General features: G+C 36.5%; 5 protein-coding genes across 10 annotated transcripts; 2 read left to right on the top strand and 3 right to left on the bottom strand.

Moving 5' to 3' along the window:
- The first annotated feature begins 553 nt into the window (after positions 1-553).
- LOC111800143 (probable magnesium transporter NIPA4) lies at positions 554-7797 on the top strand. 3 transcript variants are annotated; one of them, XR_002815971.1, is made up of 9 exons: positions 554-998; positions 1531-1587; positions 2437-2527; positions 2603-2763; positions 3448-3575; positions 3690-3827; positions 4303-4427; positions 4912-5008; positions 5275-5357. XR_002815971.1 is itself a non-coding variant. In XM_023683735.1 (9 exons), the coding sequence occupies exons 1-9, from the start codon at positions 842-844 to the stop codon at positions 7505-7507; spliced, it is 1038 nt and encodes a 345-aa protein (XP_023539503.1). In that variant the 5' UTR covers positions 555-841; the 3' UTR covers positions 7508-7797. The 3 variants fall into 3 exon arrangements, 1 of the variants encoding a protein (XP_023539503.1); XM_023683735.1 differs by lacking the exons at positions 4303-4427; positions 4912-5008 and adding exons at positions 5939-6044; positions 7401-7797 and having other exon boundaries at positions 555-998; positions 5275-5367; XR_002815970.1 differs by having other exon boundaries at positions 4303-5008.
- Positions 7798-8066: 269 nt separating this feature from the next.
- LOC111800169 (cx9C motif-containing protein 4, mitochondrial) lies at positions 8067-10734 on the bottom strand. The gene is made up of 2 exons (XM_023683764.1): positions 10572-10734; positions 8067-8588 (listed from the first exon to the last, which is right to left on the bottom strand). The coding sequence occupies exons 1-2, from the start codon at positions 10691-10693 to the stop codon at positions 8465-8467; spliced, it is 246 nt and encodes an 81-aa protein (XP_023539532.1). The 5' UTR covers positions 10694-10734; the 3' UTR covers positions 8067-8464.
- A 1100-nt stretch (positions 10735-11834) lies between these two features.
- LOC111795419 (COBRA-like protein 6) lies at positions 11835-15002 on the top strand. The gene is made up of 6 exons (XM_023677836.1): positions 11835-12257; positions 12374-12453; positions 13086-13539; positions 13751-13904; positions 13991-14271; positions 14506-15002. Exons 1-6 carry the CDS (start codon positions 12137-12139, stop codon positions 14805-14807), a joined length of 1392 nt encoding a protein of 463 aa, XP_023533604.1. The 5' UTR covers positions 11835-12136; the 3' UTR covers positions 14808-15002.
- Positions 15003-15702: 700 nt separating this feature from the next.
- On the bottom strand, positions 15703-19961 carry LOC111795430 (uncharacterized protein At4g06598-like). Of its 4 annotated transcripts, none has more exons than XM_023677871.1 (5): positions 19758-19961; positions 18182-18927; positions 17650-17725; positions 17437-17563; positions 15703-16607 (listed from the first exon to the last, which is right to left on the bottom strand). In XM_023677871.1, exons 2-5 carry the CDS (start codon positions 18898-18900, stop codon positions 16408-16410), a joined length of 1122 nt encoding a protein of 373 aa, XP_023533639.1. In that variant the 5' UTR covers positions 18901-18927; positions 19758-19961; the 3' UTR covers positions 15703-16407. The 4 variants fall into 4 exon arrangements, with proteins under 4 accessions (XP_023533639.1, XP_023533654.1, XP_023533631.1 ...); XM_023677886.1 differs by having other exon boundaries at positions 19843-19961; XM_023677863.1 differs by lacking the exon at positions 19758-19961 and adding an exon at positions 19402-19751.
- An 825-nt stretch (positions 19962-20786) lies between these two features.
- On the bottom strand, positions 20787-26571 carry LOC111795424 (magnesium transporter MRS2-4-like). Its single transcript, XM_023677851.1, has 5 exons — positions 26356-26571; positions 25472-26055; positions 24539-24987; positions 21352-21633; positions 20787-21239 (listed from the first exon to the last, which is right to left on the bottom strand). The coding sequence occupies exons 2-5, from the start codon at positions 25821-25823 to the stop codon at positions 20961-20963; spliced, it is 1362 nt and encodes a 453-aa protein (XP_023533619.1). The 5' UTR covers positions 25824-26055; positions 26356-26571; the 3' UTR covers positions 20787-20960.
- Positions 26572-27622: the final 1051 nt, after the last annotated feature.

Genomic DNA, 27622 nt, shown 5'->3' with positions numbered 1-27622 from the left:
GGGACATCACAATCCGGGGGCCCAGCGTCCTCGCTGGCACTCTTTCCTTCCTCCAATTGATGTGGGATCGCCCCCAAATCCACCCCCTTTGGGGCCCAACGTCCTTACTGGCACACCGCCTCGTACCTACCCTCCTTCGGGGAACAGCGAGAAGGTTGGCACATTTTCCGGTGTTTGGCTCTAATACCATTTGTAACGACCCAGTTCTACCGCTAGCAAATATTATTCTCTTTGAGCTTTCTCTTTCGGGCTTCCCCTCAAGGGTTTAAAACGCGTTTATTAGGGGAAAGTTTCCACGCCCTTATAAATAGTGATTTATTCTCCTCCCCCAACAAATGTGGGACATCATAGAGCGCCTCCCCACAAAAGGGTCACAGTGATCGAACCCGAACAATTATTTACCACAACATGTCTTCACAAAGTCGTAAGACCACACATCGACATTCCTACGTTTTTGTAAGATCAAAGAAGGTGGTAGCTTCTTGAGTTTTTTTATTTTTTATTTTTTATTTTTTGGAATTGTTATTGTTTGGAAATAAATAGACAATAGTCGGAGGGTAGTCTTTATTTTGGTAAAACTAAATCAAGATTTTTAGATCTCCTCTTTCTCTCTCTCTCTTCCGATCCAAGTAATCTCCTCGGTGTGTTCAACAACAGTCTCGAGCGCCGACAATTTACTTCAACATAATCTCGATCTGAGTTTTTCTCGCCTCAAGATCCGATATCAATTTGCTTCCACTTCCAATTGATTCAGTAGCGTTCTGAGCATCCTTCTGAATTGTGTTTTTCATTGATGTTATGATATGGTTTCCAAGCTTGGAAGCTAGGGTTTCTCTTGGCCATGGCAACCTCCCAAACTCCGAGTTGGCGGGAGGGTATGTCCTCTGATAATATTAAGGGATTGGTTCTTGCTCTTTCCTCTAGTTTCTTTATTGGTGCTAGCTTCATTGTTAAGAAAAAGGGCTTGAAGAAAGCCGGCGCTTCAGGAGTCAGAGCAGGTATCTTACTCTCTCTTCTTGTTTTCTTCAATTTACCCCAACAAGGTGTTAATGTAGTTCCTGGATTTCTTTGTTTTTGACTCCTTGAGGAATTTTTAGAAAGCTTCTGTAATTGAGTGTTAAGTATGTGCAATTAGTGTTTCATGTCTTCGCCCGTTCTTAATTAGTGGTGGGTCACGCTTTTAATGAGGTTCTCGACGGATTTGGTTGATTTGAATTGGAAAATTGAATCTATTATACCCATTAGTTAATCAATTGTACTTGCTTATTTGGAGGCCTATTGCCAAAAAAGGTTTATTTAATCCCTTTTAAGTATCAGAACTGTGCTAAATGTTGTGAATTTAATTCAGTATGTTTTAATTTTATCAACATCACGAATACCATTGTGTTTAGCCTTCAAGATTTTTGTCTAGTAACATATCGTCTTTGAAGTTGATGATTGGCGCTTGCTTATCTTTATTCATGCTTTAAGGTGCACGGTAACTGTTATCTAGCAGATTTTTACTGTGGTTGCTGTGATGATTTATGTCAGGAGTTGGAGGCTATTCTTACTTATACGAGCCACTATGGTGGGTGGGCATGATTACAAGTAAGTCTTTTTGGCTTTTTATAATGTAGCTTATGATAATGGTCTTGATTATTTATTTCCCAGCCAGGCTTGACATACTTCTCTGCTCAGTTTTTTTCAAGTCCTTTATATACTAAATGAACATTTAGGATCCACTAGCTCTTTTTGAACTCTATATACAGTCAGTTCACATTGTTATTTTGATACAGTGTGGCACCTTTTTTAAATACATGTAATCACTAAATAGGGATCACTGAATTTACTTGTAAGATCTCCCATCAAACAGATCACTGAATTTACTTGTAAGATCTCCCATCAAACAGATTTCTGAATTTATATGTAAGATTTTCGATCAGCCCTTAAGACCAGACCCCTTGGCCATTTTGTCCAGTAGATGTTCCTCTATTAAGCAAACATTTACTGTGAACAAATGATTAGGTATTTGGCTTCTTCCTCTATTCAGTGCATTTAGTTTCAATAAATTTACAGAAAGGAGCAAGTTATTGTCATTTTTTCTCAAATATTAATGGAAAAAAGGACGTAGGGGCCTGGGCTTTTCGTTTTCCTGTAAAAGTGGACTTAGCGATCAATGTATTCTCTATAAAACTAGTATTGCATGGTGACGCTTTATTGTAGCAAAGCATATAATCCTTTTGAATAGACTGATGTATAATGAAAGGCTTTTTTTTTTTGAAACTGGAACATAAAAAGGGAAATCCTAACCTCACATTTTTTATTATATATATTTTTAAACAAGAAATGAAACTTTTTATTGAAGAAATGAAAAGAGACTAATGCTCATGGAATGAAAAAATAAAGTTACAGTGAATAAAGGCATAAATCCTAACCTGACAATTGTTATCTTTACAGTGATTGTAGGAGAAATTGCTAATTTTGCGGCTTATGCATTTGCTCCAGCGTTACTGGTTACTCCACTTGGTGCTCTCAGCATAATTATCAGGCATGGTCTGAAATTGCACACATATTAAGTTAGAATTTATGGTTGTTAATCTCATATTATCTTGATATCTTGCAGTGCAGTACTTGCACATATTATTTTGCGGGAGAGGTTGCATATTTTTGGAATTCTTGGATGCGTTCTTTGTGTAGTGGGTTCCACAACCATTGTGCTCCATGCTCCTCAAGAACGTGAAATTGAATCTGTAACTGAAGTGTGGCAAATGGCCATGGAGCCAGGTAAGTTTTTGTTATTGTGAAATTCTGTCCCTCTCTTTCAAATGTCATTGATTCTGGTTAATAGTGATTTTGGCTATTATTATTATTCTTTCTTTATTTTATTTTCTTCTTTTTATAGACGAGTTTTGTTATATATTTTTTTTATTTTTAAGTTGTTTATTCTAAATGGATTTACAAATTGTGAAGAGTGTGGAATCCACTTCTCAGAGGCCATTCCAAAACCTCATGGAGCAACCATTTCCAATCACGAGTCTACATTGTTTTGAACAAAATATTATTTCCATATTGTAGCCTGCCCTCTCAAAGTTGTTTAGTGAAGAAGCAAAGAGGAACTGTTGGCGACTCTTTTCTCACTCACAAGTGTAGCTAGAAGCGTTGGAGCTTCGTATTAAACCAATATGGCCTTTCTTGGTGTCTCCACAATAAAATAAAGACTGTTTACTTCATCTTTTCTGCAATCTCTTCTTAAATGTGAAAGCTCACCACCATATATGGGGTGCATGAGTCAAGAGCATGAGTTCAAATCTTGCTTGACATATATGTATCTTGGTTCTCTGGAAAGTGATCTTGGACATGATTCATCATCTGTTGTTTTTGTATTCTATATATGATTCTTCGGTTTTAAGCGGTCATTTATTTTATTTAAATATCATGTTGGTAGTAACTTTACCTTTTATTTTGCAGCCTTTCTGTTGTATGCAGCATCGGTCATGACAACTGTGTTTATACTTATATTCCACTTTATACCACAATATGGCCAGACTCACATTATGGTTTACATTGGTGTATGTTCCCTTGTAGGATCTTTGTCGGTATGTATCCATCTAGCTTCCCTGTTACCTTTGTATTTTCTAAATGTTATCTGCTCCAGTATAAGTTTTTTCCTTGTTCTTCAAGTGATTTTGTAACTGAATGTCTAACAACAGGTCATGAGTGTCAAAGCAATAGGAATTGCCTTGAAGCTAACATTGTCAGGAATGAACCAGCTAATATATCCTCAAACGTGGATATTTACTTTAGTTGTGATTACTTGTGTGCTCACCCAGATGAATTATTTAAACAAGGTATGTTGTGCTCATTTAGGGTATTTTCAGAAACATTTTTAGCTTTGGCACTGTATTGTTATGATATGATAGTTATGGTTCATAGAGTTAATAATTTAATCTCCGGTAATTTTTATAAAAAAATTGGAATAGATAGCTATTCAACGATGAGTATATAAGATGAGTTGGTTTGAAGTTTGTACTCAGTTTCTTTTCTGAACTAGTGCCAGATTATTAAAGGCGAAGCAACCCAAACAATGCAAAAGGGATATTAGTGCAAAAGAACCAAAACAATGCAATTTAGTTGGAACTGTTTCCCTGTGATCAAGAAGAAAGGGATATTAAGTGATTGATGAATGACTTAACCAAATCCATCCGTGGATAGAAGGGTGTGAACATTAAAGTGATCCATGAGAGTTTTAACCAAATTCGTTTGGTAGCTATCATAAAACATGATTTTTCTTCCTGAAGAAATCACCAAGATCATTTGAAACAGGTCGTTTCAAGAGTAGACCTTAATACTCAAGAGGGATCAAGACTAAGAGGAGATTACTGTAGTAGTGTTGTGGTGAGTGTTGTGCTGCCAAAATGAAGAAAATTAGGGTCATCTCTTCATTCAACGTAAGTTAGTTCTTCCAGCTTGTTTTTGCTATAATGAGTTTGGAATGATGCGGGTTGTTCACAGTTATATGAAGGAATTGGTACAGGGTTGGCGTCTACATTGTTTAAGAACTTCCACCTCTTTTGATCTCTCATAACTGTTAATCGCACTTGCACTTCCCCCACCTACCTTTTTTTTTAATTTGTGCTTTTTGTTTGCTCTTGCCCTTTGTTTCTTGTGGTATTGGGTTTTTGTAAGTTTCTTCATCTCAGTGGAAGAGGAGTTTCAGTATTTGGAAAAGACTTGTGGAAAGAGATTTGGAACAGAGAGTGCCTAAAAAAAAGATCTTCTTCATTTGATCCATATGCTGGAAAGGAGTCCACACGTATGAAAGAGCACATAAATGTCATCCAAACACCTTAATTTCTCCTATCTGGTGCTTCCTTGCAAAAATGGGGGTGAAACTTTAGATCACTCATTCTCTAAATGTGGTATAATGTGCAGATTGACTATCCTAAAGATCTTTGGAATTAATGGTGCTTCCCAAGAAATGTTAGGGGGATTCTTATTTTTCAGACTTTATGCAGGAATCCTTTTTGAGGTAAGATGAAAGTTCATTGGAACAACATTAGCAAGGTCCTTATCTGGGAAATCTGGTTTGAAAGAAATAGAAACTTTCAAGATAGTTGTGGATTCCTACATTATCGATGCCCCCCATGGATGATTGAACTAGCTTTAAAATGGAGCTCTCTTTGTATATCTTTTTTATTTCACCGATTTGTTTACTTATTCTCAATTCTTATCTAAATATACAACTTTGTGTATGATCTCATCTGGCCAATGTATTTCTTCTCTCTTTGTTTGCAGGCACTGGACACTTTTAATACAGCTGTTGTGTCCCCAATATACTACGTTATGTTCACATCATTTACCATCTTGGCCAGCGTGATCATGTTTAAGGTTTGTCCGACTGCTGATGTTGGTTCCTTTACACGCACAATATGATCAAATGTATAATGATATGTTTAAAAATTTGACACAGCACAATAAGGATCACATGGATGAGAAACATTTGGAGTTTTGCATGCTTGAATATCCTTTCTTGCTGTTGCCTGGTTCTATGAGTCAGTGTCTTCTGTTCTAGTTTATAGATGGACCTATAGAAGCCACAGTGCATCATTACGTTCTTGGTAGCAGTGTCAGACCATACTTTATATTTAAACATATCCTCTCTCTCACGCACTCTCTCTCTTTGGGATAACATATTCCTTTCATTAAGGGTAATGAAAGCATGCTACCTTAGGATATAAAAACACAGGTAAAAGCCATCCAGGAGAGGGATTCCAACAGGAAATTACAGGGAACTTGAACTAAGAATAAAAAACAAAGGAGCAACACATAACAATTTGGACTCATATGGCGCTTCAATCATTGTTGTTATACATTAGTGACAATATAGAACATTAGAATTGTTCCCTCTAAATATTTAAATGAAGGTAGACTTCAACATCTTTTGAATTACTTGTTTCAGGACTGGGACAGGCAGAGCCCAACACAGGTTGTAACGGAGATGTGTGGATTTGTGACCATTCTTTCAGGAACTTTTCTTCTTCATAAAACAAAGGACATGGCCGATGGTATGCCTCCCTATCTCTTTCTTAGGACATTGTCATCAATATTGATTTATTTATTTATTATTTTTTTTTTTTTTGTAATCTCTGTTTATTTCTTGCCTACGAAGACACACCATCCTTTCCCATGTTCTTGTTTTTATTTTTATTTTTTGATAGCTGGGTATCAGGAACCTTATATAATGGCCCACTCCACTCATATCCGAAGAGGCTTTGTCCTACACGGCTACACCCAAAGCCTGTCCTAAGAGATAATAAGGGGTTAATTATCAAACAACTATCTAAGATGAGAGATGAAATATCTTATGTAGATATTGTTAAAAGTTATTAGGTTTTATCGTCTTATGATAAGTTTTCTCATTCTTTCGGGGTGAAAAAAGAAAAGGAAATTGTGGAAGAAGATTGAAGTTCACTTTTGGTAATTTCTAGATTATTGGCTGAGGATGATTGGTTGGACATCAAGGAGATTTTAGAGGATCACTTTGAAGCTTATTTTGTTATTATTCCTCTTATGGGTGATAAACGTTTGTGAAAGTTTGAAGATTAGAAAATTCTTCACCATATTAGGAAATGGAAGAAATTTGGATCTTTTCATTTACAAATCGAGAGATGGTCGGAAGAAAAGCATTATGTGCCTAAGTTTACTAAGGAATATGGTGGTTGAGTGAAGATTTTTGACTTACCTTTGAATTTCTGGACTCGTGGATGATTTGAAGCCATTGACTGTTATTTTGAGGGCCTTACCAGTATTTATTCTTCAACCTTAAACAGATTGGATTGTTGCTTACCCAAAATAGAAGTAAAAAAAAAACGTTTTTTGTTTTGTTCCGGCCATAATCAAAATTAAAGAGGGAGTGTTAGGAAGTATTTTTGTTCAAACTAGGGTCTATGATACGTCTTCATCCCACTTTTTGATTGCAAGCTCGATAACTGGTGCATTGGAGGATGAACTGTCCAATTTTTCTTCCATTTTTCAAGACCATTAATTTTATTAATGAAACATTGCATGAGGAAGAAGAGAAGATTGTAATCATTTATAAGTTCTTGATTTTGTATTTTCTTTCTTTTATTTTCACTCCTCTTCAGAGTTTGTAACCTTTGAACATTTTTTTTCTTTTCATCATATCAATGAAACATTGTTTCTTGTTAAAATTATGGAAGTTTTTAGCTCAACGCTTAAACCCAAGACATCTCGAACCCTTACCACTAGGCACCCCTTGGGATTCCCTTACCACTATTATTCGTCTTTGCCGTGTTTAATGTGGATAAAAACAAACTGCTACTATCACATTGAACTTTGAAGGATATGTTTTTTTTTCCACAAAAGTTGAATTTAGTCCATAACTTCTCAAGCTGATGCAGGTTCAGCGGGAAACTCATTGCGGCTCTCTAAGCATGCTGATGAGGATGGTTTTAGTGGTGCGGAAGGCATTCCTCTTAGACGGCAAGATTCCTTGAGGTTGCCTTGATGCCTAAAAAACAAGTATTGGTTTTGTTCAGGTTTCATGCCGACATCAACTTGTATTCTATCACAAATTTCTACCCCCTTGATGTTCCTTTGTGGATAAAGTAGAAGATAGAAAGGTGAGGATTTTCTATCATTTCCATTCTATCTCCCAAGACTTGACAATGAATGGGGGGTAATGCCTATTGCCTTTGTACACAAGTTCTTGCGACTCCACAAAATTCATATGAAAGATGCAAGCCAACAGAATTCTTTATCAATCAATTGGTAATACATATTGCCTCTCCCTCCACATATCACAACTCTCTTGGCTTCTCTCTTGGTTCTTCCACTTAACCATTTCATTCTAGATGTTGCAAAAATCACCTTGGTTTTCTTTATTCATGTCGTAAAATATGGGTTGGTGATGACGTATCAAAAGCAGGTAGCACTCATGAGAAAGGTGAAGGTGATTGAAACTAACTTTTATTTCTTGGTACTTCTCTAAGACACGACTTGACCCATTCTTTCAAAAGAAGGTATACATGTAAATGAACAAATCACTTTTATGTTCATGTCCGGATAGGGAATCATTCAAGTTCAATCAATCCTTTCAAGTAATTTTTGTATCAAAATCGGAAGATGCAAAATGGAAAAGGGCCAAAATTAATGTCCGACTGGTATCATAGTTAAACATATGGAGAAATATTTTATTAGAGAACAGAGAGTGGACATAAAGGTTGATTTGCAAGTTGATGGCTTTGTGAAGAAATGGTAACATCATTAGCATTAGTTCATGTTGATCTATCAAAGATTTTGGTTTTCTGGCCTCATCTCTTCCATCTGCACTATTTTGCAAAACTAGCAGAATTCAGCGTCCAGCATTGGCTGTGCCATCCCATAATATGTTGGCTTGAGTTATAAGTAAACACCTAATTTAGTTTGTTACGTCTAGACTGAATTACATCTGGCTCGACTTGGATCAAGATTTCTGGCCTTTGGGCTTAGGCATTTGCTTTAAGAGGTCAGAAACAGAAGCACAGTGTGTTGACTTGTAATTGCAGTTTTCACAGCAATACTGCAATAGTTGAATAACCCTGACGCACCTACAACCATGTCAATCCACACACTGATCAGGGACACATCAACTTATCTACATGCAAAAGCCTTCCCCCATAACACACAAAAAAAGAGTCATCAACATCTAAGAGAAGTGTAATGAGTTATCTAAGAGTTGGTACGATTCCAGGGAATATAGAATTAAACTGGCCTAAATTGCTAATCCACAGCAGAGGAGGAAAACAAATGAGCGGCCGTTTGATCCATTGGTTTGGATGGATGGAACAATTGTTTTCTAGTAGATTGTCCAAAAATTCAGCAAGATTATATCAAAGAACAATTCACAGAAAAAGAAAAAACAAATGGCTAAAAAACCCGAGCTTTAACCATGGATTTTTTAATATATGCTTCCTACTTTAGAGTTATTCATTCTACATTTAAGATGGTGATATTGAAAATGATATCACCATGTATGAAGTGAGAGACATAGACTGGTTACAAAAGATGCACGTAAAATAGTTACAAATTTGAATATGGCTGAGCCAAATTACACAAATTGGGACAGAAGATTGATATATAGTTCAGAACAAATTATGAAGTCACAAAAAATGGAAACTAAAGAACATCCCAAAAAAACTGGCTATTGGAACCTAGTCCAACTCAACCCTACACCTCAAACACAAGTTTCAAAAACCCAACCAACCCAACCCTGCACCCCAAACGGCTTAGGAAACCCCAAGCTTCAGGAATACAACCAATCAACCCCATGGGTTCCAAAATCCCAAGGTTCTTGATTTCGAACCAGGATCCCAAATGGCCTCTCAAAGGTTAAAATACCATTTTGGGAAATTGAATGGAGAGCTGCAACCTAGCTTCTAGGTTCCCCAAGCAGAAGCTGTAGCCAAGCAGCAGAATACCATAGCCTCCATTACTCTTCAATCGAAGTGACATATTCAATGAATAAAAGTTTAGGAGACATCTCAATATATTGAAACTTCATAGGGACTTGAGACCAGTCCAAGGAAAGTTGGATTCAAGGGCTTGAAAGCTGGAACCTCCGAGGTTATTGATGAATCTATCAAATTGGCTTTTTTGGAAATGGGGTTGATATCCTAGGGCATGCGTTCTATGAAGTGTTCCGAAGAAAAATGAATAAACTTGATATGGAATCTGTTTGTGGATCCAGCAATTTGAGTTTAAAACAACATTTTTTCATGAATTACGACAGCAAGTTTTCCGAGCATCACATCGTTACTAAAACAAAATCCAGCCACTTGCTGATCAGAAGATAATCATAGAACTACAACAGACACCTTATGTATACAGTATAAAGCTGTACACACACATAAAAAAACAAACAAACTTCAACATCCATTCGACATAATGCCTGTCAAATGTATGATCAATTCCAGAGGACTCAAAATTTGAACTAAACTATAGTCACAAAAAAATTATGTTGATTGAATTTCCACATTTTGAACAACCTTCCAGCAGAATTTTGATCGCATCTAGAAACTACTGACAAAATTTTGAAGAAGAACGACATGTTTTCTGGTGTCTGACCTCCGTAATCTATTCGAAATTTCCCAAATCAAGGACTACAATACTTGGTCAAAGTGCGTGAGTCGATGAACCAAACACGAAGAGAAATGAAACGGATCAAACATAGGGAAAAGTAAAAGCCCAAACGTTTTCCATACAGAGGAATCAAATTAAAACGCATTTCTGCTTTATAGCTTAATTCGTTCTTTGCTTGATCTCACGACAGACGGAGATAACTGATAATTCAAAGGGAAGAAAAAACGCAAAGCACAAAGAATATACAGCAGTCCACAGTTTCGTCAACAGATACAGGAAAACAAAGAAAGAAATAAGATTCAAATTCAATCCATCTATCCTCCGATTCATGCAAATCACTAAAACGAACAAGATCAAACATCGATGAACAGAACAGCCTAGAAACTTGAGAATCTTTTATCGCAGATTCCTCGGGAAACAAACACGAAACGAAAATCTTAATCTAAACTTACTTGTGAGGAAGAAAGTTATTTTTGGAGAGACAAGCTTGAATGTCACACGCCTCCTTCTTGCAGGGTTCTTTGCTCGGCTGAGGCATTTCTCTCTCTACGCGATGTTCAATCGCAATGTTCATCAAATCATTATATATATAATTCGTACTGTTTGAACGTGTTCACCATATTTAGATTAAGTTGGATGAAAATTTTATATATTAGCATTTTACTTTTATTAAAAATAAAATTTTAAATAAATGACCTAAACTCCCCATCCCAATTTAATATTAAAACTTTAGAACCCGAACAATTGGGTTAGGTCTAGAAAAATGTTTCGACTCGATTGGATTCAACCACTGAACACCCTCTAGGGGAATGCAAATGCCTTTTAACAAAAAAAAAAAAAAAAAAAAAAAAAATTGTTTGTTCAAATATGTTACCCAACGAGTGACATGACCCAAAGATAATAGCTATCACGACCGTACCCAAGTTCTATTTAGGAGTAGAAAATCAACAACGGAAAGAAAAAGAACAAAAAATGACTCGTAATTATGTTGGGATAAGATAAATAGCACCGTTGACCAAGGGAGAGATGTCATCCAAGTTCCGTTGACCAAGGCATAGAAAACGAAGGATACCGAGAGTTTCTAGAGGCTAGAACTTTAGCTTGCACATATACAAATGAGAATAAACCGTGGATTGTAACAACTCAAGCCCACCGTTAAAAAATATTTGTCATTTTTAGGTTTTCCCTTCTGGATTTCTCTTCAAAGAGGTTTAAAACGAGTCTACTAGGGAGAGAATTTCACATATTTATAAGGAATGACTTGTTACCCTCTCCAACCGATATGGGACCTCATAGTATTGGTCGCATAGACGAAGATAACCTCTGCCTTGGCATGAGATGGCACATCAAGCCATCAATATTGTAGACAAATTGGGGATCAATAGTGATTGAAACGAAGGCAAATCACCCAATTGGGCTCGAGACACTCAACCCGTTGGCTACAAACACCGTACTAATCACCCCGAACTTGCCAAACAAGCTAGTCTCTTAACCTTCATTTTTTAAAAATGAAAAAATAATTCTTTAGAACATAAGATATCATATCAAAAAACATTGCAAAAATAACAAAAGTAATTTTCTATTGAAAAAAAAGAAAAAGAAAAAAGAAGATAAAACGGTCGGCAGATGGGAAGGATCATTAGTGCAAATTCAGTACGAACAGACGCATTGTATTACCGTAACATCCTACTTTTGCATTCCATTAATCTCTCAATTAATGCGTTCTTCTGTTTTCTCCACACTCCCATCACACCCACACAGAGAAAAAAGAAAAAACCGCGACAAAATGCGTTCATCCATTCATCCATTCATCACTCCAATGCCATGCATTCAATCCCCCATTATGCATTCTTCTTCTTCATCTCCTTCGTTTCCCCTTTTCGATCTCAAACATTTCACATTCAAACCACAAAATCCCCAGCCGCCTCCATTTCCTACATTTTCCAAGCTCAGATTTCATCCAAAATCCCCCACTGGCTCTCTATTTCGGGTTTTGAATATCAATCTTGTTTAGGGCATGGAGAATCCGTTCTTTTCCGTTTTCCAAACAAACCCATGTTTGTTTCTGGATCAAAGATCAAATTTCATTGCCTTTCTTTTGATCTTCTTCTCTCTCACCTGCTCTTTCTCGCCCTCCTGTAAGTATTTTCCTCTTCTTTGTATGTTCTGTTTGTGTTCTGTTTGGTTTGAACAAAGGGTTCTCTTGTGGAGGAATAGAAGAAATTTAATATAAACCTTATAGATTGAAATACAGATGAATATGATTCCTTGGACCCTTATGCCAACGTTACTATCACATGGGATTTCTTGGTGGAGAATGGGGATACTTTTGATGTAAGTATCACTGTTCTATCTGCTCAATTTTTAGTTTATCCCTGTTATCATCTATGATATTCGATGAACTTAAGAATGTTTATAAAAGAGCCTTGTGTTAGAATGTTGTTGTCCTGTCTTATCTTAAGATGATCTATGATTGAGTGGATCCATGAATTGTTACTCAGTATAGACTGCAAATGGATAGCTATAAACGAGTTTGAGAAATAGTCTATGAAATAGATATTAGACATACATGCCTCCAATATTGTGAGATCCCACCTCGATTGGAGGAGAAACGAAACATTACTTATAAGGGTGTGGAAACCTCTCCCTAGCAGACATGTTTTAGAAATCTTGAGGGAAAGTCTAAAGAGAATAGTATCTACTAGTGGTGGGCTTGGACGGTTACAAATATACTATACATACTTTTAGTCTTATATTTTCCTATCTAATGGAAAGGTTTTCTTGATCTAATGTATTTAGCTTAGGAAGGTTGTTCTTGTAAGCAATGTCATATCATTTTTTTCGTTGGAAGATAATGTCGTTTCAAACTCATCGAACTATTGAGTCTTGGGAGTTCATTCGACTACCTACAACTTCTGCACCTCTCGTTTTTGTTCAAAATCAATTCATTATGTTAAACGTTACAGGTGAGAGTTTCGTTATACAATTACCAACTGTTTCGTCATGTGGAACTTCCTGGTTGGAAACTTGGCTGGTCATGGAAAGGTGATGAGGTTATATGGAGTATGTGGGGGGCAGAGGCTACTCAGCAAGGAAATTGCTCCAAATACATAGGCAAGGAGCTTCCTCATTGTTGTGAGAAGAAGCCTGTGATAGTTGATCTTATGCCTGGAGCTCCTTATAAGTTGCAGGTGGCCAATTGTTGTAAAGGAGGTGTGCTATCTTCCATGAGACAAGACCCTGCAAACTATGGAGCTGCCTTCCAAATGAATATCGGGAAGTCTGCTGGGAAGGGTGTAGATAGCAAAATGCCTGCAAATTTCACTCTGGGGCTTCCTGGCTATACTTGTAGTGACCCATTTCAAGTCTCTCCAACCAAGTTCAGTAAGGATGGCGGTCGTCGGTGGACACAAGTTCTAGGTAATTACTTGATGAATGGTTAAAGCTGGAGATTTTAATCCCTTAAAGGTCACTTTTAGATTGAGTTGAGGTGTGGATTTCTCTGTTGTTTATGCTTAAATCATGGTTGAGATTGGTCTTTTTGTGTTAGATTTATGAGTAGAAAACAGCTGCAATGTTGTAGCTTAACTGAACTCCCTCTCTGAGATCTGTATATTGTTTCTGATTGTAGAAACATGGAACGTGACATGTGTTTACTCGCAATTCCGATCATCACCAGCTCCGGGGTGCTGTGTTTCATTGTCATCCTTCTACAACAGCACCATCATTCCTTGCCCTCGGTGCAGCTGTGGCTGCCAAGGGCTAGAGGGAACGAAATGCGTCGAGTAACATTCCACACACTTATCTCCTACCAATTTTAGGCTATTTGTATGACAAGTAAAATCTTCTACTGTCCAAAAATGTTTTACAGGTCAGGTGAAACTCCTTCTGTGTTGCAGCTTCCACATGAACACTACACTGCTGAAGTAGAACCATTGGTGAGGTGTTCACAGCATATGTGCCCAATAAGGGTGCATTGGCATGTGAAACAGAGCTATACACAGTATTGGAGGGTAAAGATAACCATCACAAATCTAAACTTTGCCAAGAACTACTCTCAATGGAGCTTAGTAGTGTTGCATCCCAACTTGAGGAATATTACTCAAGTTTTCAGCTTCAACTACAGCCCTCTCAATCAATATGGTCACATAAGTAAGTTCCTCCACTGTCCATTTGATCTCACGAGTTTGAAAGACGTCCTTTTTTATGTTTGAAAGACTCGACCATTTCTCTCGATCGTATTTGAGGTACTTTTGAATCTATTGAAACCCTTTTTTAGTCATTAAACTAGCATTTCTCTCAGAAGTAATGGTAAAAATTGTACTTCAAACGCTCTCTGAAACATGTTTTTTAAGGCCGAGTAAAGTTTTGTTGTGCTTTCTGAAGATGACACAGGGATGTTTTGGGGGATACAGTTCTACAATGATTTGATACTCACATCAGGAGAAAGAGGGAATGTTCAAACAGAGATGCTTCTCCAAAAAGATTCAGAAATTTTCACTTTCAGAGAAGGATGGGCGTTCCCAAGAAGAATTTTGTTCAATGGGGATGAATGTGTAATGCCACCTCCAGACCAATATCCAAGGCTCCCAAATGAAGCTCACAGGGCCATGGCCATGGCCGCCACGTTCAAGGTTTTCTTCTTTTTTTCTCTCTGTATTCTTATAACAGAGGAATTCAGTAGATGACAGTGCAATGGAAGTTACAAGCAGAGAGTATAGCACAGGTTTGTGTTTTATTTGCATATGGTTCTGATGAGAATTTTAGCTGAGATGATAAGTTTTTCTCGTTCCCTCTTATTATCATTGTTTTTAGACATTATTCTTCGAACTTTTAAAGGTGACCAAAATCAGTCCCGTACAAATTGAGGCCAAATTCTGCAATGTGTACATTATATACTGCATTAGAGTCTGCTTACTATATTATCAAGCTTTCACTATGAATGAAATATGTGTTCCAAGTTATCTCACAAGATGTCTGTTTAATTTATCTCACAAGATGTCTGTTTTGGCCCGTTACGTATTACTGTTAAGTCTCTGATACCATTTGTAAACAACCCAAACTCACCGTTAGCAAATATTGTTTGCTTTGGCCCATTACGTATTGCCACTACATGGTTTTAAAATGCGTTTTGTAACTGTGAGATTGATAGTAGTACATAACGGGTTAAAGATGACAATATCTGCTAGCGGTGAGCTAACGATGAGTTTGGGCTGTTTACAAATGGTATTAAGCCAGGCAATGGGTGATGTGCCAACAAGGACGCTGGCCCCCAAGGGGGTGGAAACCTTATATGGGTGTGAAAACCTTTCCCTAACAGACACGTTTTAAAACCGTGATGTTGACAACTACACGTAACGGGCTAAAATGAACAATATCTGCTAGCGGTGAGCTTAGACTATTACAAAGTTAAAGCCTGGGACATAAATGAGACCAGGGAAAATTTCGTTATAAATGTTAAAGAGGGCTGAAAAAACCTGGAACAGGTGGGAGTGAATGATCTGCAAAGAGAAGACGCTGTATCACTGTGGGAAAAATTTGTGAGTGAATGTTCCAAGATACAATCCAACGGCATAAATTTAACCAACCAAAAAAAATTCTTGAAAAGAATGTCGAAACAAAGCTTATAATTGACCGCAATCAACATAAAATTACAACACCAAACTAGACCTGCGACACAATGTGATGGGGCTTGTGAAGTAATGTACTGCTAAGTAACTGCTCTACCACACTGCTTGATAACCCAACCGGACGAACATCAAAATATTTCGATCAACTCAGTCATAAAAATGGTTAAAACAAGTCTGAAGTACATGGAGGGAGAGAGATTAGGCAAGCATTCCATCCGTAAATCAGAGATTTCAATGGAATCATGTAATTATTTCTCACCGTGATGCATTACAGGTACTGAATGTCCAAACAGCACAGAAGATGTTCACACTGTGGAAGCGGAACTTTTTTGGATGAAAGTTAAAAAATGGTGCTTACAAGTGGTGTAAATTATAATTGATTAGACATACACTACAGACAGATACCACCTCCGGTAGGCCACACACCTCATGTTGAACAAACAAGACAACGGCAATGACCACCAGGTGCATGCATACGAAAATGTTAACTCCAGGAAAAGGCAGGAAACAGCGGCAAAGAATTAAAAGGAGACCTGAGAGAAACAGAGAGGTACCAAGACTGGAAGCGATCAGCTTGTCTTGCATGAAGTGACGATCATTTTCGTTCACCAATTTGGCAAACGTTCCCAGGCACAACACGTGAAGTCAAACATGAAACCTAACTGCGCACTGGACCTGTTACTGGGTCACAACTTGAACCAGAATCCTTTTGCTTCAAAGAAAGATTTGCAAATTGACTGTCAAGGTCTTTGCTTGAAGTACGCCGATGACTAGAAGAAGGTCGTAGTTGTTGCGGTTGTTGCTGCTGATGCACAGCTCTTAACCTTCCAATCTCCCTCTCCAGTACTTCCTGCTCCACTGTATATAGTTTCATCTTTTAGCTTTCTTGTAGAAATAAAAAGGATAGGGGAATATCATACTGCTCATAACATGCCAGGTAAGCGTTCTTTCAAAACATGGAATTGTCTACAAAGTAAAATATCAAGTTTGGATCACAGAAGTTTAGGCTTCTATAAAATTCATCAGTTACTTGTTTCTGCATGCAATTCGAAAACTTTCCATACACTTACGATCTCAGAAAACATAACATGTGTAAGTATATTAATAATATATAAGAATAAATATATTTCATATTTTAAATGTGTCCCTGTACTTTTTTTGTAGAACCATCTCGTCCCTACAAGAACTAATATGAAATAATTTAAAATACAAGGATCAAATAAGGAATACTCTAAATAATTGATTTAAGCTTTTTTAATCGTAATTATTTTCAAGGAAGCCTATTGGGGGAGTTTTTGTTTATTAATTTTAGATTATTTCGGATTGGGCTGATTTCTAATAACCCTTCTTTTATTTATCTATTTCTCATGAAATGAAATTCCTTGCTCGGTTTCCTTATTCAAAGAGAGAGAACTCCAGCAATCATTCTCCAGGAAGAAATCCCTACCTTAATCGATTTCTAGCCCATCATAGTTTCGTCAAAAGATCTATGTAATAATAACATGAAGTTCTTTTGCAGATAACTACCGTAGTTCATGATTAGAACACAATTTTCCCAAATATATCACAAGTTAAAATATCAACCTACGTATCATATATATATATGTATACATACTTACCAACCTACCCTACCTATGTCTCTATCAGTATACAGAAAAGGAAAGATATCTAGTGAATAAGGGCTTACAGTATTTAATTAGCTGCTCTTGAGCTAAACTCTCTAACCGCTGCTTGAGGGCTTTGTTCTCCATGCTAAGAATAATATTTTGCTGGTTGAGAAATTCAAGCTCAGCTGAGACGTCAGAGCCCTCTGCCTATGGAATAACAAATTTGAGGTGTTCTTTGAGCTTTTACATCAACTACATGGAGCCACTAATTCATAATTTCATCATATACTGACCTGCAACGCTTGTACTTTCCTTTCAAGCTCAGCTATATATTGAAGTTTCCGAACCCTTGAACGCTGAGCAAATTGCCTGTATAATTCTAGAACAGTTAATGCATTAAAAAAGAAAAGTGTAGAAATACAATAAAATTGTTTACTCCCATACCATGTTGAAAGATTAGAGGCGATGACAAGTGTTCAAAGACAGAAATAGAGTCAAGGTGTGGAGATTTGATATAGAATATTATTTTTAAAAAAATATTTAAAAAATGCATAACATAAAAATAAAGCCATAAAATATCATATAAAATAATGTCCAATAAGACATGGGTTTTATGAAAAACTTAATGACATAGATAACAATCTTCATTGAATTACAAATTCCTAAAAGAATTTAAAATACAGTTAATAAGTGGTAAGCAGGAAAAATAATAATAAGGCTGGACATATTCAATTAAAACAAGCACTGCAGGTCTAGACGTTAGCCAATTTTGAGTCCAGGGTTTATATGAAAATACTAAAACAAAGCAAAACATCATATACATACTGTTTGGCACGTTTATTTTCTGTATCCGACCCGGATGATTTTCCATGAGACACGTCCTTCCTTTCAGAAGAGACTTTTGGATCGTGTGGACCAGACTCAGTTGGATCCTGTTTTTCACTTGCTGTAGAAAGCAAACCATCTGCCTCCTGCGGAGGGATCAATGGTCCCGAGGTATGAACAACAATGTTCTCCCTGGGAGAACGAAGAGCCATGGGATTATTCATGGCAGACAAAGATGATTCCCACACCCTATTCTTCTGCTTTGTCACATTCGCTTCAGTATAAAATGAAGCATGCCTTGCATCTCTCTGACGATCAAATTCTTGACATAACCAAGAGTGTCCAGGAATAGAATTTGTATATTTGAAGTCTTCTTGCACGATACTATCAAAATTAGCATTAGCAGAATCTGTATATGCAAAGGAGTCACTTGATGAACGTCGATGACCAACTCTGCGAACAGGGGTCTCCGGCTCATTAAGAAGATCTTCAAGCCAAGAAGGCTGCTCCTCTATTAGAAAGCTTTCGGAAGAAGTTCTTTGATGGTAGCTGTTACCATCTCTTGGTCTCTGAACAGCTTTTGCTCCAATTGCAGTATTAGGAACATATTCAGTATATGATGGAGAAACACTAGGGAAAGGACTTTTAGGAGGGAGTAGTGCATGTTTTCCAGAACTCATAAAATTCCTGACGTTGGATGACCCTTTTGAAGTTGCCATGGTATAAAATTCGAGAAATTCCTTTTCCTGTAACATGATGAGAAATATCTCAGAAACAGATAAACATGGACAACAGATCAAGGTTAAGAAGAAATAAAAGAGCAGTCCGAAAAACATCAGCATGTATAATTAAATTCTTCGCTGATATGCAAAAATAACTTGTTACTTTCATAATTCATCAACATTTTTCCATGGGAACATTCATGTTGCTCGCTCGAATGCAAAGCAGTTCTCTGAAACCATGAACTATGCCACGAAGTGGCACTGAAAAACAGAGGACATTCGATAGCAGATCAGCCAGAAAAACATCAAGTAGTCAAAAAGCTGGAAACAATAAGTTCACTAACTATGATAAATTGAGGGTACCCACCCAAACAAAAAGTATCAAATAAAAGTCGAAAATCTTACACAACCACACCTGCCAGTAGGTCCCAAAAACAAAAACCATTTACCCTTACCCATTAGTTAAGTAAGAACTAGGCAGAGAAGATTAATACCGACCATTATCTTCCCATCTAAATAGTAACATCAGATGATTCTGGAGAGAAAGATGTAAAATCCTCCCATTTGAATTCCCTCCCACATTTCCTCAGCAACCATAATAAAACCAGAATGATGCATTAAAAATTAAAACGAATTGAAAAACAATTCCAGCGATGAGAAAAATGAAGAAGACAAACAAAGAAAAAAGAATCAAGATAGGAAGGGTGGACGAGAAAGAAGGCGAATAAAAGGCAAAAAAATCAGAACAAATTCAATCAAATGCAAGCGGGAAAATGGGAAATAATTCCTCTGTCATGTAGAAACAGAAGAAAAACAGAAGAGAGAGAGAGAGAGAGAGAGAAGGAGAAATTAACCTTGGTGGCGACGGAAGAACGAAGATCTTAGTAGAGTAACGCGAAAAAGGAATGAAATCAAAGCGAAAATGATCTCAAAATTCACCTTCTTTCTAGGGTTTGTATTTCTAAATTCCACCCCCACCTCTCAAGATGCTGAGCTTCTCTCTCTCTCTCTCTCCTCTTCTCCCCCAAGGCTGAGACTGAAATTAAGTGGCAGGAGACTTGGATTGAAAATTTTAATTACAATAATTAAAAGAAATATATATATATATATATATATTTTTTTTATATAAATTTATCATTTTCCAGCTCTTTTTTCTTTTTCTTTTTTTCCAAATCCATTTATTTTATTTCAATTTTTATAATTATCTTCAAAATTCAACTAAAACTTTTTTTTTAACTACTTTAAATTATTTATCCAAATTTCAAAATAAAACAAGTTTTTAACCATTTTTTATTTTTTTAATTAAATTTAATTATAAAACGTTACAAATATATTCCTTTCCATAAGTTCGAACCTCTCCATTGGGTCTTTTTTTTTTTCTTTTTTTTTTTTTCAAATTCCCATGTGCTTTGAAAAAGAAACTATTTTTTAAAAAAAAAATAAAAGAATAATTATGTACGTGCAATGCAATTCCAAAATAATATATATATTTAATATAAGAAAATAAAGATTTGTAGATTCCATGTGCCAAAGTTGGAGGAAACAACTCAATAAAGTTGGATCTCTTGGTACCCATAAGCTCTGATTTTGTTTCGTCAACGAGTACTCACTCGATAGTTGATTGGAGTTGAGTTTTGACCAGAATTGAACGGCCCCAGAAAATGATAGGATTCATAGGCAAAGCCAGAAGCTACTGCACGACCTCTAAAGAGACTATCTTAATTGTGGGATTGGCCTCGCTTAAAGCAGGTGAACTTGACTAACTTATGCACGTAAAGACTAATCTCGTAAAATCATTGCTTACCTATTGGTCGAGAGTTCAAAGCATGCGAAGTGACCAATATTTAAACACAAGGATATAATAACGAAGTGGCATTAAGTACTTAGAAAATAAATGGTGAAATAATTCTCATATCATTGCAGTATGTTTGTATGCACAAACTCAAGACTTGGAAATATCAGCTTATGGTATGCTGTGTAAATTATTGATTCATAAGCATACAGGTATTTATTTTGCTGATATAAAACAACAGATCAACATGCTGAACAAGGCGAAATCATGAACCAAGAAGCTTCTTCCATTTAGCATACCCGAAAATAAGCACGAAAATCAACAAACAACCTACTGAAGTACCTCCGACGAAGTACTCGAATATCCCCTCCTGATCGTACAATGTACAATGGATGTTCATGCCAAACAACCCGGCGATTAAGGTTTCAATGGCTATGGCAAATGAAGCAATGGTCAGTGTCAACTGAAACTGAATGAGTTCATTTCGTTGGTTGTCAAGTTGAATATTGACATAATCCTCGGTGTCATCGATGTATTCCCTAACCTGCACGTATAAAAATGAGAATAACATACACCTTAAAACTCGACCCCGACCTGTCTAGATTATGGCACAACTATAAGAAGGAATTTAACCAATGATATGTCGAAGCTCTCACCGATAATATCCTGTTACGAGTCCCATCTAACTGCATAAAATATGCCTCGAGTAACATTTCCAGATCCTCTACATCATTATCATCAAGAAGATTGCTGGTCACCATACTTCCGCTCCGGGTGGAACTAAGTCGACGAAGATGGGGAACAATGGCTGTGGTGCTGTTGGAAGCCAGACCTCCCAGCAAAGCATCAGCCTGTTGATTCTGCATCCATTTCCTTGTCAAATATAGTTGTGCCATATCTTCATTGTCATCTAATAGATGCTCTATCTCGTCCCGCACCTGCCATCATAAAAGCTATGAGTATTTAGTTCTTTCTTTTGGTTTTCCTTTTGGATAAGATTCAAATTGCATTTCATTAAATCAATGAAATATACAAACAGGGGGAGTATGATAGTTTGATGATATATGCTAACTGGGATCCATTTTTGTAAATCCCACTACTTGTTCTCTGCTTCTCTTTGCTTGATTGACACAAGTTTCATTTTCTACGAAATAATAGTAATGATAAAAATAATACAAAAGAGTGAGAAAAAAGTCTCAATGCTAGCCTAAAGAAGCCAACTCGAACTCAAGTAAAGATCAGAAGTTAAAATTTCTACATCTACGTGTTAAACTAAAAAAATAAACGCCACTAAAGAAAGTTATAGAAAATTCTTCCGGTAAGCACATATATCAAACTGGTAAGAGTTCAGAAGAGTTCTCCTTATTTCTTTGATAATTGAGTTGGCTATCGTTGTGGCATCGATTGTACAAGCTTCCGATGGATTTCTTGAGTGTTCGCATTTATTTATGGAGCTTTTTAAGCTCCAAAACTCAGAATCCATAGAATGAATGTATATGTAAATGAACCTTTTTGAGGCTCGGGCCGAAGAGTTTTCTCCCTTTTTCCGCCCGCCTCCTTAAGAATGCTGGTTTTAAGTTACTATCTTGAGTATTTGGTAACAAAAAAATAATCAAAACAAGTGATTCTCTATCTCCATCACTTTAGAAACATTAAAGAAAATCTTTCGTAATAAAAGTTCTTCAAAATGTATATAACAAGACCCAAATGATGCAGAAATTGCAAAATCACCATCAAATTTAAAGCTTATCTTCTTCACTTCTCTTTATGGTAGTTTGTTTTTTGTAAAGAAATTACAAATTTCATTGATAAATGAAATAACCACAAAAAGGAATGCCAATTATAAATTAAAGAAGAAAGACAATGATCTTTAAGAACTTAATATTCATAGAATCACTTTGTGCAGCCAAACAAAATTGGAATTAAAATAACTTTTAAGAAGATATAACCAAACATACAAGTCTTCAAATTAAAATCACTTTAATGAAAAGAACTAAAAAAAAAGAAATTCTAAAAACATGTTTAAACAAGTAGGCATGTCAAACTCACCCTAAAACAGAACAGCAACAAGAGATTCAACCAAGTAGATGATCTACCAAAGGAGAGGGGTGGGCGTGTGGGTACTCTATACCAAGACCTATTCTTTTTGGATAAAGAACTAAGATTGCATCAAGAATAAAGGAAAGAATGCAAAGGGAATACAAAAGGACAACCTAACAAAAGATCCACCAAGCTTTTTATGTTCTCTTTCTAAGCTTTTAATTGGCTTTTCTTTACAAGATATATGTTTGAATTGAGATACCTTTATTTTTCCTTCATAATTTTTGTTTTATTTTCTTTCACTACCAGCATTAGTCTCTCATTTCTTCAATGAAAAGTTTTGTTTGGCGTAGATCTTCTCTTGTATTGTGAAAGAATACAAAATTTACAGTCTAAGGTGATTAGCTTGCTACTTATCCGCAGAGCTATATAAAAACATTGCCCAAGACAGAAGTTGTTACAGCACTACAGTTCAATAGAATTAGACTAGGACTAAGGAGTTCAGCCAGACAGAAACAATATATTCTCCAACCTTTCCAGAGGCTTGGAACTCTCCCAACGAGAGCTTCACACCGGTACAAAGATATAAAATCAGTTTCTCTGACTCCAAGCAGAGAATGCATCATTCTGAAAACAACACAAAGAAAGAATGTCTTTGGACACGATCCAAGGCATTCGCTCTCCCATGTAAAATCTACCATTCAAAGACCTTAACTTTCTTTGGAATTAGGAGAACACGAAGGCAACCAGGAAGGGAGAAGATAGAGCCAACCGAGGAGGGAAAAGAGATAGACAAAATATGGGAGAAGGAATGGCAAGAGAACCCTCCAGAAGGATTAGGGAACAAGATACGAATATCTCCTCTCTGGGAACACCTGAAAGTTTCATAGGATAGAAAGAAGACCCAAAACATTTGTCATCTCTCTGTCAATCAATGGACGTCAGAAGCCTAAAAGTGAAGATGAAGAGTAACACCTAGACCACCAAATGCAACCTTTTGTTCAAAATATGGTATAAACATAGAAACAAAACGAAGGTTTCCCCAACCCAAAAAATCCTCCCAAAAATATATTTTTGAGCCTTTCCCATCCGAACGAGGAATAAGCTATGAGAAAGAAGGAAATCCCGAATAACTAGTTTTCTAGAGGTTTCTGCTAAGGTTCATAAAACCACCACCCTCAATCCACTCGAAAGGATACTGGTCATACTTGCTCACAATCACCCTATGTCATAGCTTGTCAAGGTCTAGGAAGAAGCGCCACAACCACTAATTCTCCTAGATCCACTGGCGTCATAACCACTCCCCACTTGACCAAGTGCAACCCTCCCCCTCGTCAACCCCTTCCCAAAAGAAATCTTTCATTGTTCTATCAACAGACTTACTCACCCGAACCAAAACCCTAAAGATCGCCAATAAATAGTTAGGGATCCCTCTCAACATTGATCGAATTAGCATCAGCCTTCCCCTTTAAGAGAGAAACACTATTTTCTAGACAAAAAGTTTATTCTAAATTTTATCCAAGACAAGCTTCCAAAAAACAAGCTCCTTGGATTCCCGCCCATGGTAAGCACAAATCCTCAAACATTTGCACATATCAACGTTTTGCTTTCACCAAGTCTAACTGCATTTTCATTACACAAGCATACATGGGGNAAAAAAAAAAAAAAAAAAAAAAAAAAAAAAAAAAAAAAAACTACCTCAAGCAGAACATAATTAATTAAAAATGAGCAAAATATGGCAACAGAAAACAAAAATAATAAGTATTTTAAAAAAGTTTGTTGAAAGAACGGATTTGGGCACACCTTTTGAACGCGTGCAAGAATACGGGTAAGATTACTTTTCAAGCTCCTCACACGTTCTAAATTCTTGGTGCTGACATTCCTAGCCAGTTCATCAAGGACTGGATAAGCATCTCTCTCAAGGTCTTCCACACTGGAATCTAAATACATACATACAACCTCCAACGCATTTTCCAGAACCTGAAACTCAAACGGGAGCTCATACTGCACACCTTCAGCAGCTTCGGAGACTGGCAACCACTTTCCTCCACTTGAAACATTCACATCATTTTCACGTTCATCCACAGTTCCATCTCCATGGCCCTGAGATGAACTCTTCGTAGCAAGTAGTTTCCTTAGCTGATCCACAAATGGAATAACCTCTTGGCGAAGAGGGTCAAATAGTAGGACTTCTTCAGCAGTAACTATAGCTTTTATGAACTCTAGATTAACAACCATGGCCTTTTCCCTTGCTGCAAGAATACCAAAGAGAACTCAGAAAGAACTCAAGGTTTCTCATAGCTATGAACATTTGTAAATTATCAACTACAACCCTAACTTCATGGTTCCCCAAATTTAAACTTAGAAAAAAAAATGTGGAAAACATGGGAAGGAAAATCAATACAATATGTACACACATGATAAGAAACGACTTAAAATATTACTCCTTGTTGATGGTTTCTTATAACGAACAATGAACATGAATGGAATATCAAAACAATTGCACACGGCCTTATCCCTTGAATCTAGCTTTTCTCCCCATGTCTCTCTCAATTGAAGAAGACAAAACCAACTAAAAGTATACTTTCTTTTATCTTAGAAACAAATCCCTCGTTACAAGTAGTTGCTAAGATTTCAAAAATCTGTTACAAGAGACAAGGATAGGCACAAAACGGCACTTCTAACGAGTAAATATATAGTTCCTTAAACTGGTTGCAGCGTAAAATCAAAATTTACCGAGTATGTTGGAGGAGTGGGAGAAAACAGGACCAAGAATCCTCAAATCCCGAGCCGGAATTGCAGCACGCCGGATTATTGCGCTCTTGTCCCACTCTAAAAGCTCCGACTGCCCCCATCTGTCGAGACGCATCCACAGCTTCGCTCCTCCAGCCTTCTTCTTCACCTTTCCCACAGCCCCACCACCACCACCGCCACCACCGACCAAGCTGCTGCCATTATTGTTAATGGGAGGAGAACTGGCGTCAATCGGCAGAGGTGTCTGAGGCGATAACAACGGTGTCGACTGAGCTGCCTTCTTAGGGCGGCGACGACTATTACTCCGGCGAAAAGAAAATGGCCCTTTGCCCATTTTCTCTCGCTCGCCACCCCCTTCCTCTTCACTGTGCCAAACACCCTAAAATTCCCAAGTTCTTCAGTTCTCTCTCTTCCGAACTTTGAACGGACTATAACAAAGATGCCGCCCAATTTGTCAACTATGTGACCTCGCAGTCTTATTGCTGCCCCACTTTTCACCTCAGCCTACAACAATGACCTACACCACCTCCACCAATCGCCAAATTCCACCTCTCTGTCAGTTCCTCCTATTTTCAGAATACGTTTACAACTTCATTAAACAACTATACTTTCACTTCATAAAAATTTGCAAATAATGAGAAGCAAATTTGAATGCAAACAAGACAGAAAAACCCCAAAAAATTACGGAAATCTGACGCAGACGGACATGCAATAATCGAAACCGACGACCGATTTCAGAGACGATAGCAAATCAGAAAACAACGACACAAAAAGGGATTTCAAGAATATACAAACGAATCACTGAAGACAAACGCATAAATAGCAGATTCAATAGAACACAATAGGAACGAAGTAATTAGGCAAACCTTAGCAGAAGAACGGAAAACGCAGACAGAGAGGTCATGGAGGCGATTTAAGAATCGGATTCTAGTGGAGTGAATCGGAATCGGAATCGGAATGAAATCGAAAGGATTACTTAAGTTCCAGACGAAATTAAGCTGACGAAAATTGTAGATTGAAAATTAAGAAAAATACATACATAAACTTTGACGAACAGACCAAAATCTTCCAAATTCATAAGTGAAATGTCAATTTGAAAACTCGTTATTTAAATGTTACTAAAATATAATGAACATGTGAGGGCCAAAATAGTATTTTAATAATTTTATTGTTCTACCTAAATTAGTCGTTGTACCACGGACAAACGCTGCAATCGGCTAACAATCCGTGTAGAGCGAGTAACTACTTTCACAGCAGTACTTACGCGCATGTCTCAAACTCACCATTAGCAAATATTTTTCGCTTCGACCGTCATGTATCGTCGTCAGCCGCACGGTTTTAAAACGTGTCTATTAAGGAAAAGTTTCCACACCTTTATAAAGAATGTTTCGTTTCACTCTCCAGCCGACGTGGGATCCCACACATCTTATTCCTGTGTCGTTCCAGGTTTGATACGTTTAATGTCGATGTTGCTATCAATCTAATCCTCTATTACCATTGGAGCTTGTGATCGCCTCATCACGTTCATTTACTATTTTATGTAATTTTTTAAAAATTACAAAATTTTTAATGCAAATATTTAAAGTTGTTTTAGACAAATATTTTTTATACAGTTTTATTAAACCATCGAGTGAAACTCTGATTTTTTTTATTATAATTATTTTTTAAGGAATTTATAATAAATAAGTATTTTCGAATATGGAAAAAATTAAAAAAAAAACATAATTCCAAACAAAATCAAATTAGGGCATAATAATAAAACAAGATGAAAAGGAAATAATTATTGTATATATGGAAAATAATTTAACATTGGAGTATATTTTAAGTACATATTAAACAATATTTAAAAACTTATAGATTTTTTCCATTTATGATATAATAATAAACTTTGATTATTCATAATAAAAATACTTCAAACTTTGATTATTTTAATTAAAAATCAACTAACTATTTTAAATAACAATTTTTAAATTGTTTTTTCAAATTTTTAATATATAACTAATTTTACATTTATTCACGTGGCTAAATTTAAAAAAAATCTAAAAAATATACTTATCATTAATTTTGTACGAGTTAATACTTGTTTTAGCTTTCAAAGGGTTTAAAATATACATTAAATTAAAAAAAAAAAAA

The sequence above is a fragment of the Cucurbita pepo genome, chromosome LG01 (genome assembly GCF_002806865.2).
Source record: "Cucurbita pepo subsp. pepo cultivar mu-cu-16 chromosome LG01, ASM280686v2, whole genome shotgun sequence".
Taxonomy (NCBI): domain Eukaryota; kingdom Viridiplantae; phylum Streptophyta; class Magnoliopsida; order Cucurbitales; family Cucurbitaceae; genus Cucurbita; species Cucurbita pepo.
The sequence above is the reverse complement of the archived record's forward strand: the minus strand, read 5'-3'. Positions and strand labels throughout refer to the sequence as shown.

Bases quoted from the DNA above. Each gene is read 5' to 3' on its own strand.
- LOC111795419 (XM_023677836.1), top strand. From the start codon at position 12,137: ATGGAGAATCCGTTCTTTTCCGTTTTCCAAACAAACCCATGTTTGTTT. The intron at 12,454-13,085 runs GTAAGTATCACT...TAAACGTTACAG, and splicing joins AGAATGGGGATACTTTTGAT to GTGAGAGTTTCGTTATACAA. The intron at 13,905-13,990 runs GTAACATTCCAC...AATGTTTTACAG, and splicing joins GAGGGAACGAAATGCGTCGA to GTCAGGTGAAACTCCTTCTG.
- LOC111800169 (XM_023683764.1), bottom strand. From the start codon at position 10,693: ATGAACATTGCGATTGAACATCGCGTAGAGAGAGAAATGCCTCAGCCG. The intron at 8,589-10,571 runs GTAAGTTTAGAT...ACATGGTTGTAG, and splicing joins AATAACTTTCTTCCTCACAA to GTGCGTCAGGGTTATTCAAC.
- LOC111795430 (XM_023677863.1), bottom strand. The intron at 17,726-18,181 runs GTATGTATATGA...AGAATTATACAG, and splicing joins GAAAATAAACGTGCCAAACA to GCAATTTGCTCAGCGTTCAA. The intron at 17,564-17,649 runs GTCAGTATATGA...GTTATTCCATAG, and splicing joins GGAAAGTACAAGCGTTGCAG to GCAGAGGGCTCTGACGTCTC.
- LOC111800143 (XM_023683735.1), top strand. From the start codon at position 842: ATGGCAACCTCCCAAACTCCGAGTTGGCGGGAGGGTATGTCCTCTGAT. The intron at 1,588-2,436 runs GTAAGTCTTTTT...TTATCTTTACAG, and splicing joins GTGGGTGGGCATGATTACAA to TGATTGTAGGAGAAATTGCT. The intron at 2,764-3,447 runs GTAAGTTTTTGT...TTTATTTTGCAG, and splicing joins GCAAATGGCCATGGAGCCAG to CCTTTCTGTTGTATGCAGCA.
- LOC111795424 (XM_023677851.1), bottom strand. From the start codon at position 25,823: ATGGGCAAAGGGCCATTTTCTTTTCGCCGGAGTAATAGTCGTCGCCGC. The intron at 21,634-24,538 runs GTGTGCCCAAAT...TTATGATGGCAG, and splicing joins TTCTTGCACGCGTTCAAAAG to GTGCGGGACGAGATAGAGCA. The intron at 21,240-21,351 runs GTGAGAGCTTCG...TTATACGTGCAG, and splicing joins CTCGTAACAGGATATTATCG to GTTAGGGAATACATCGATGA.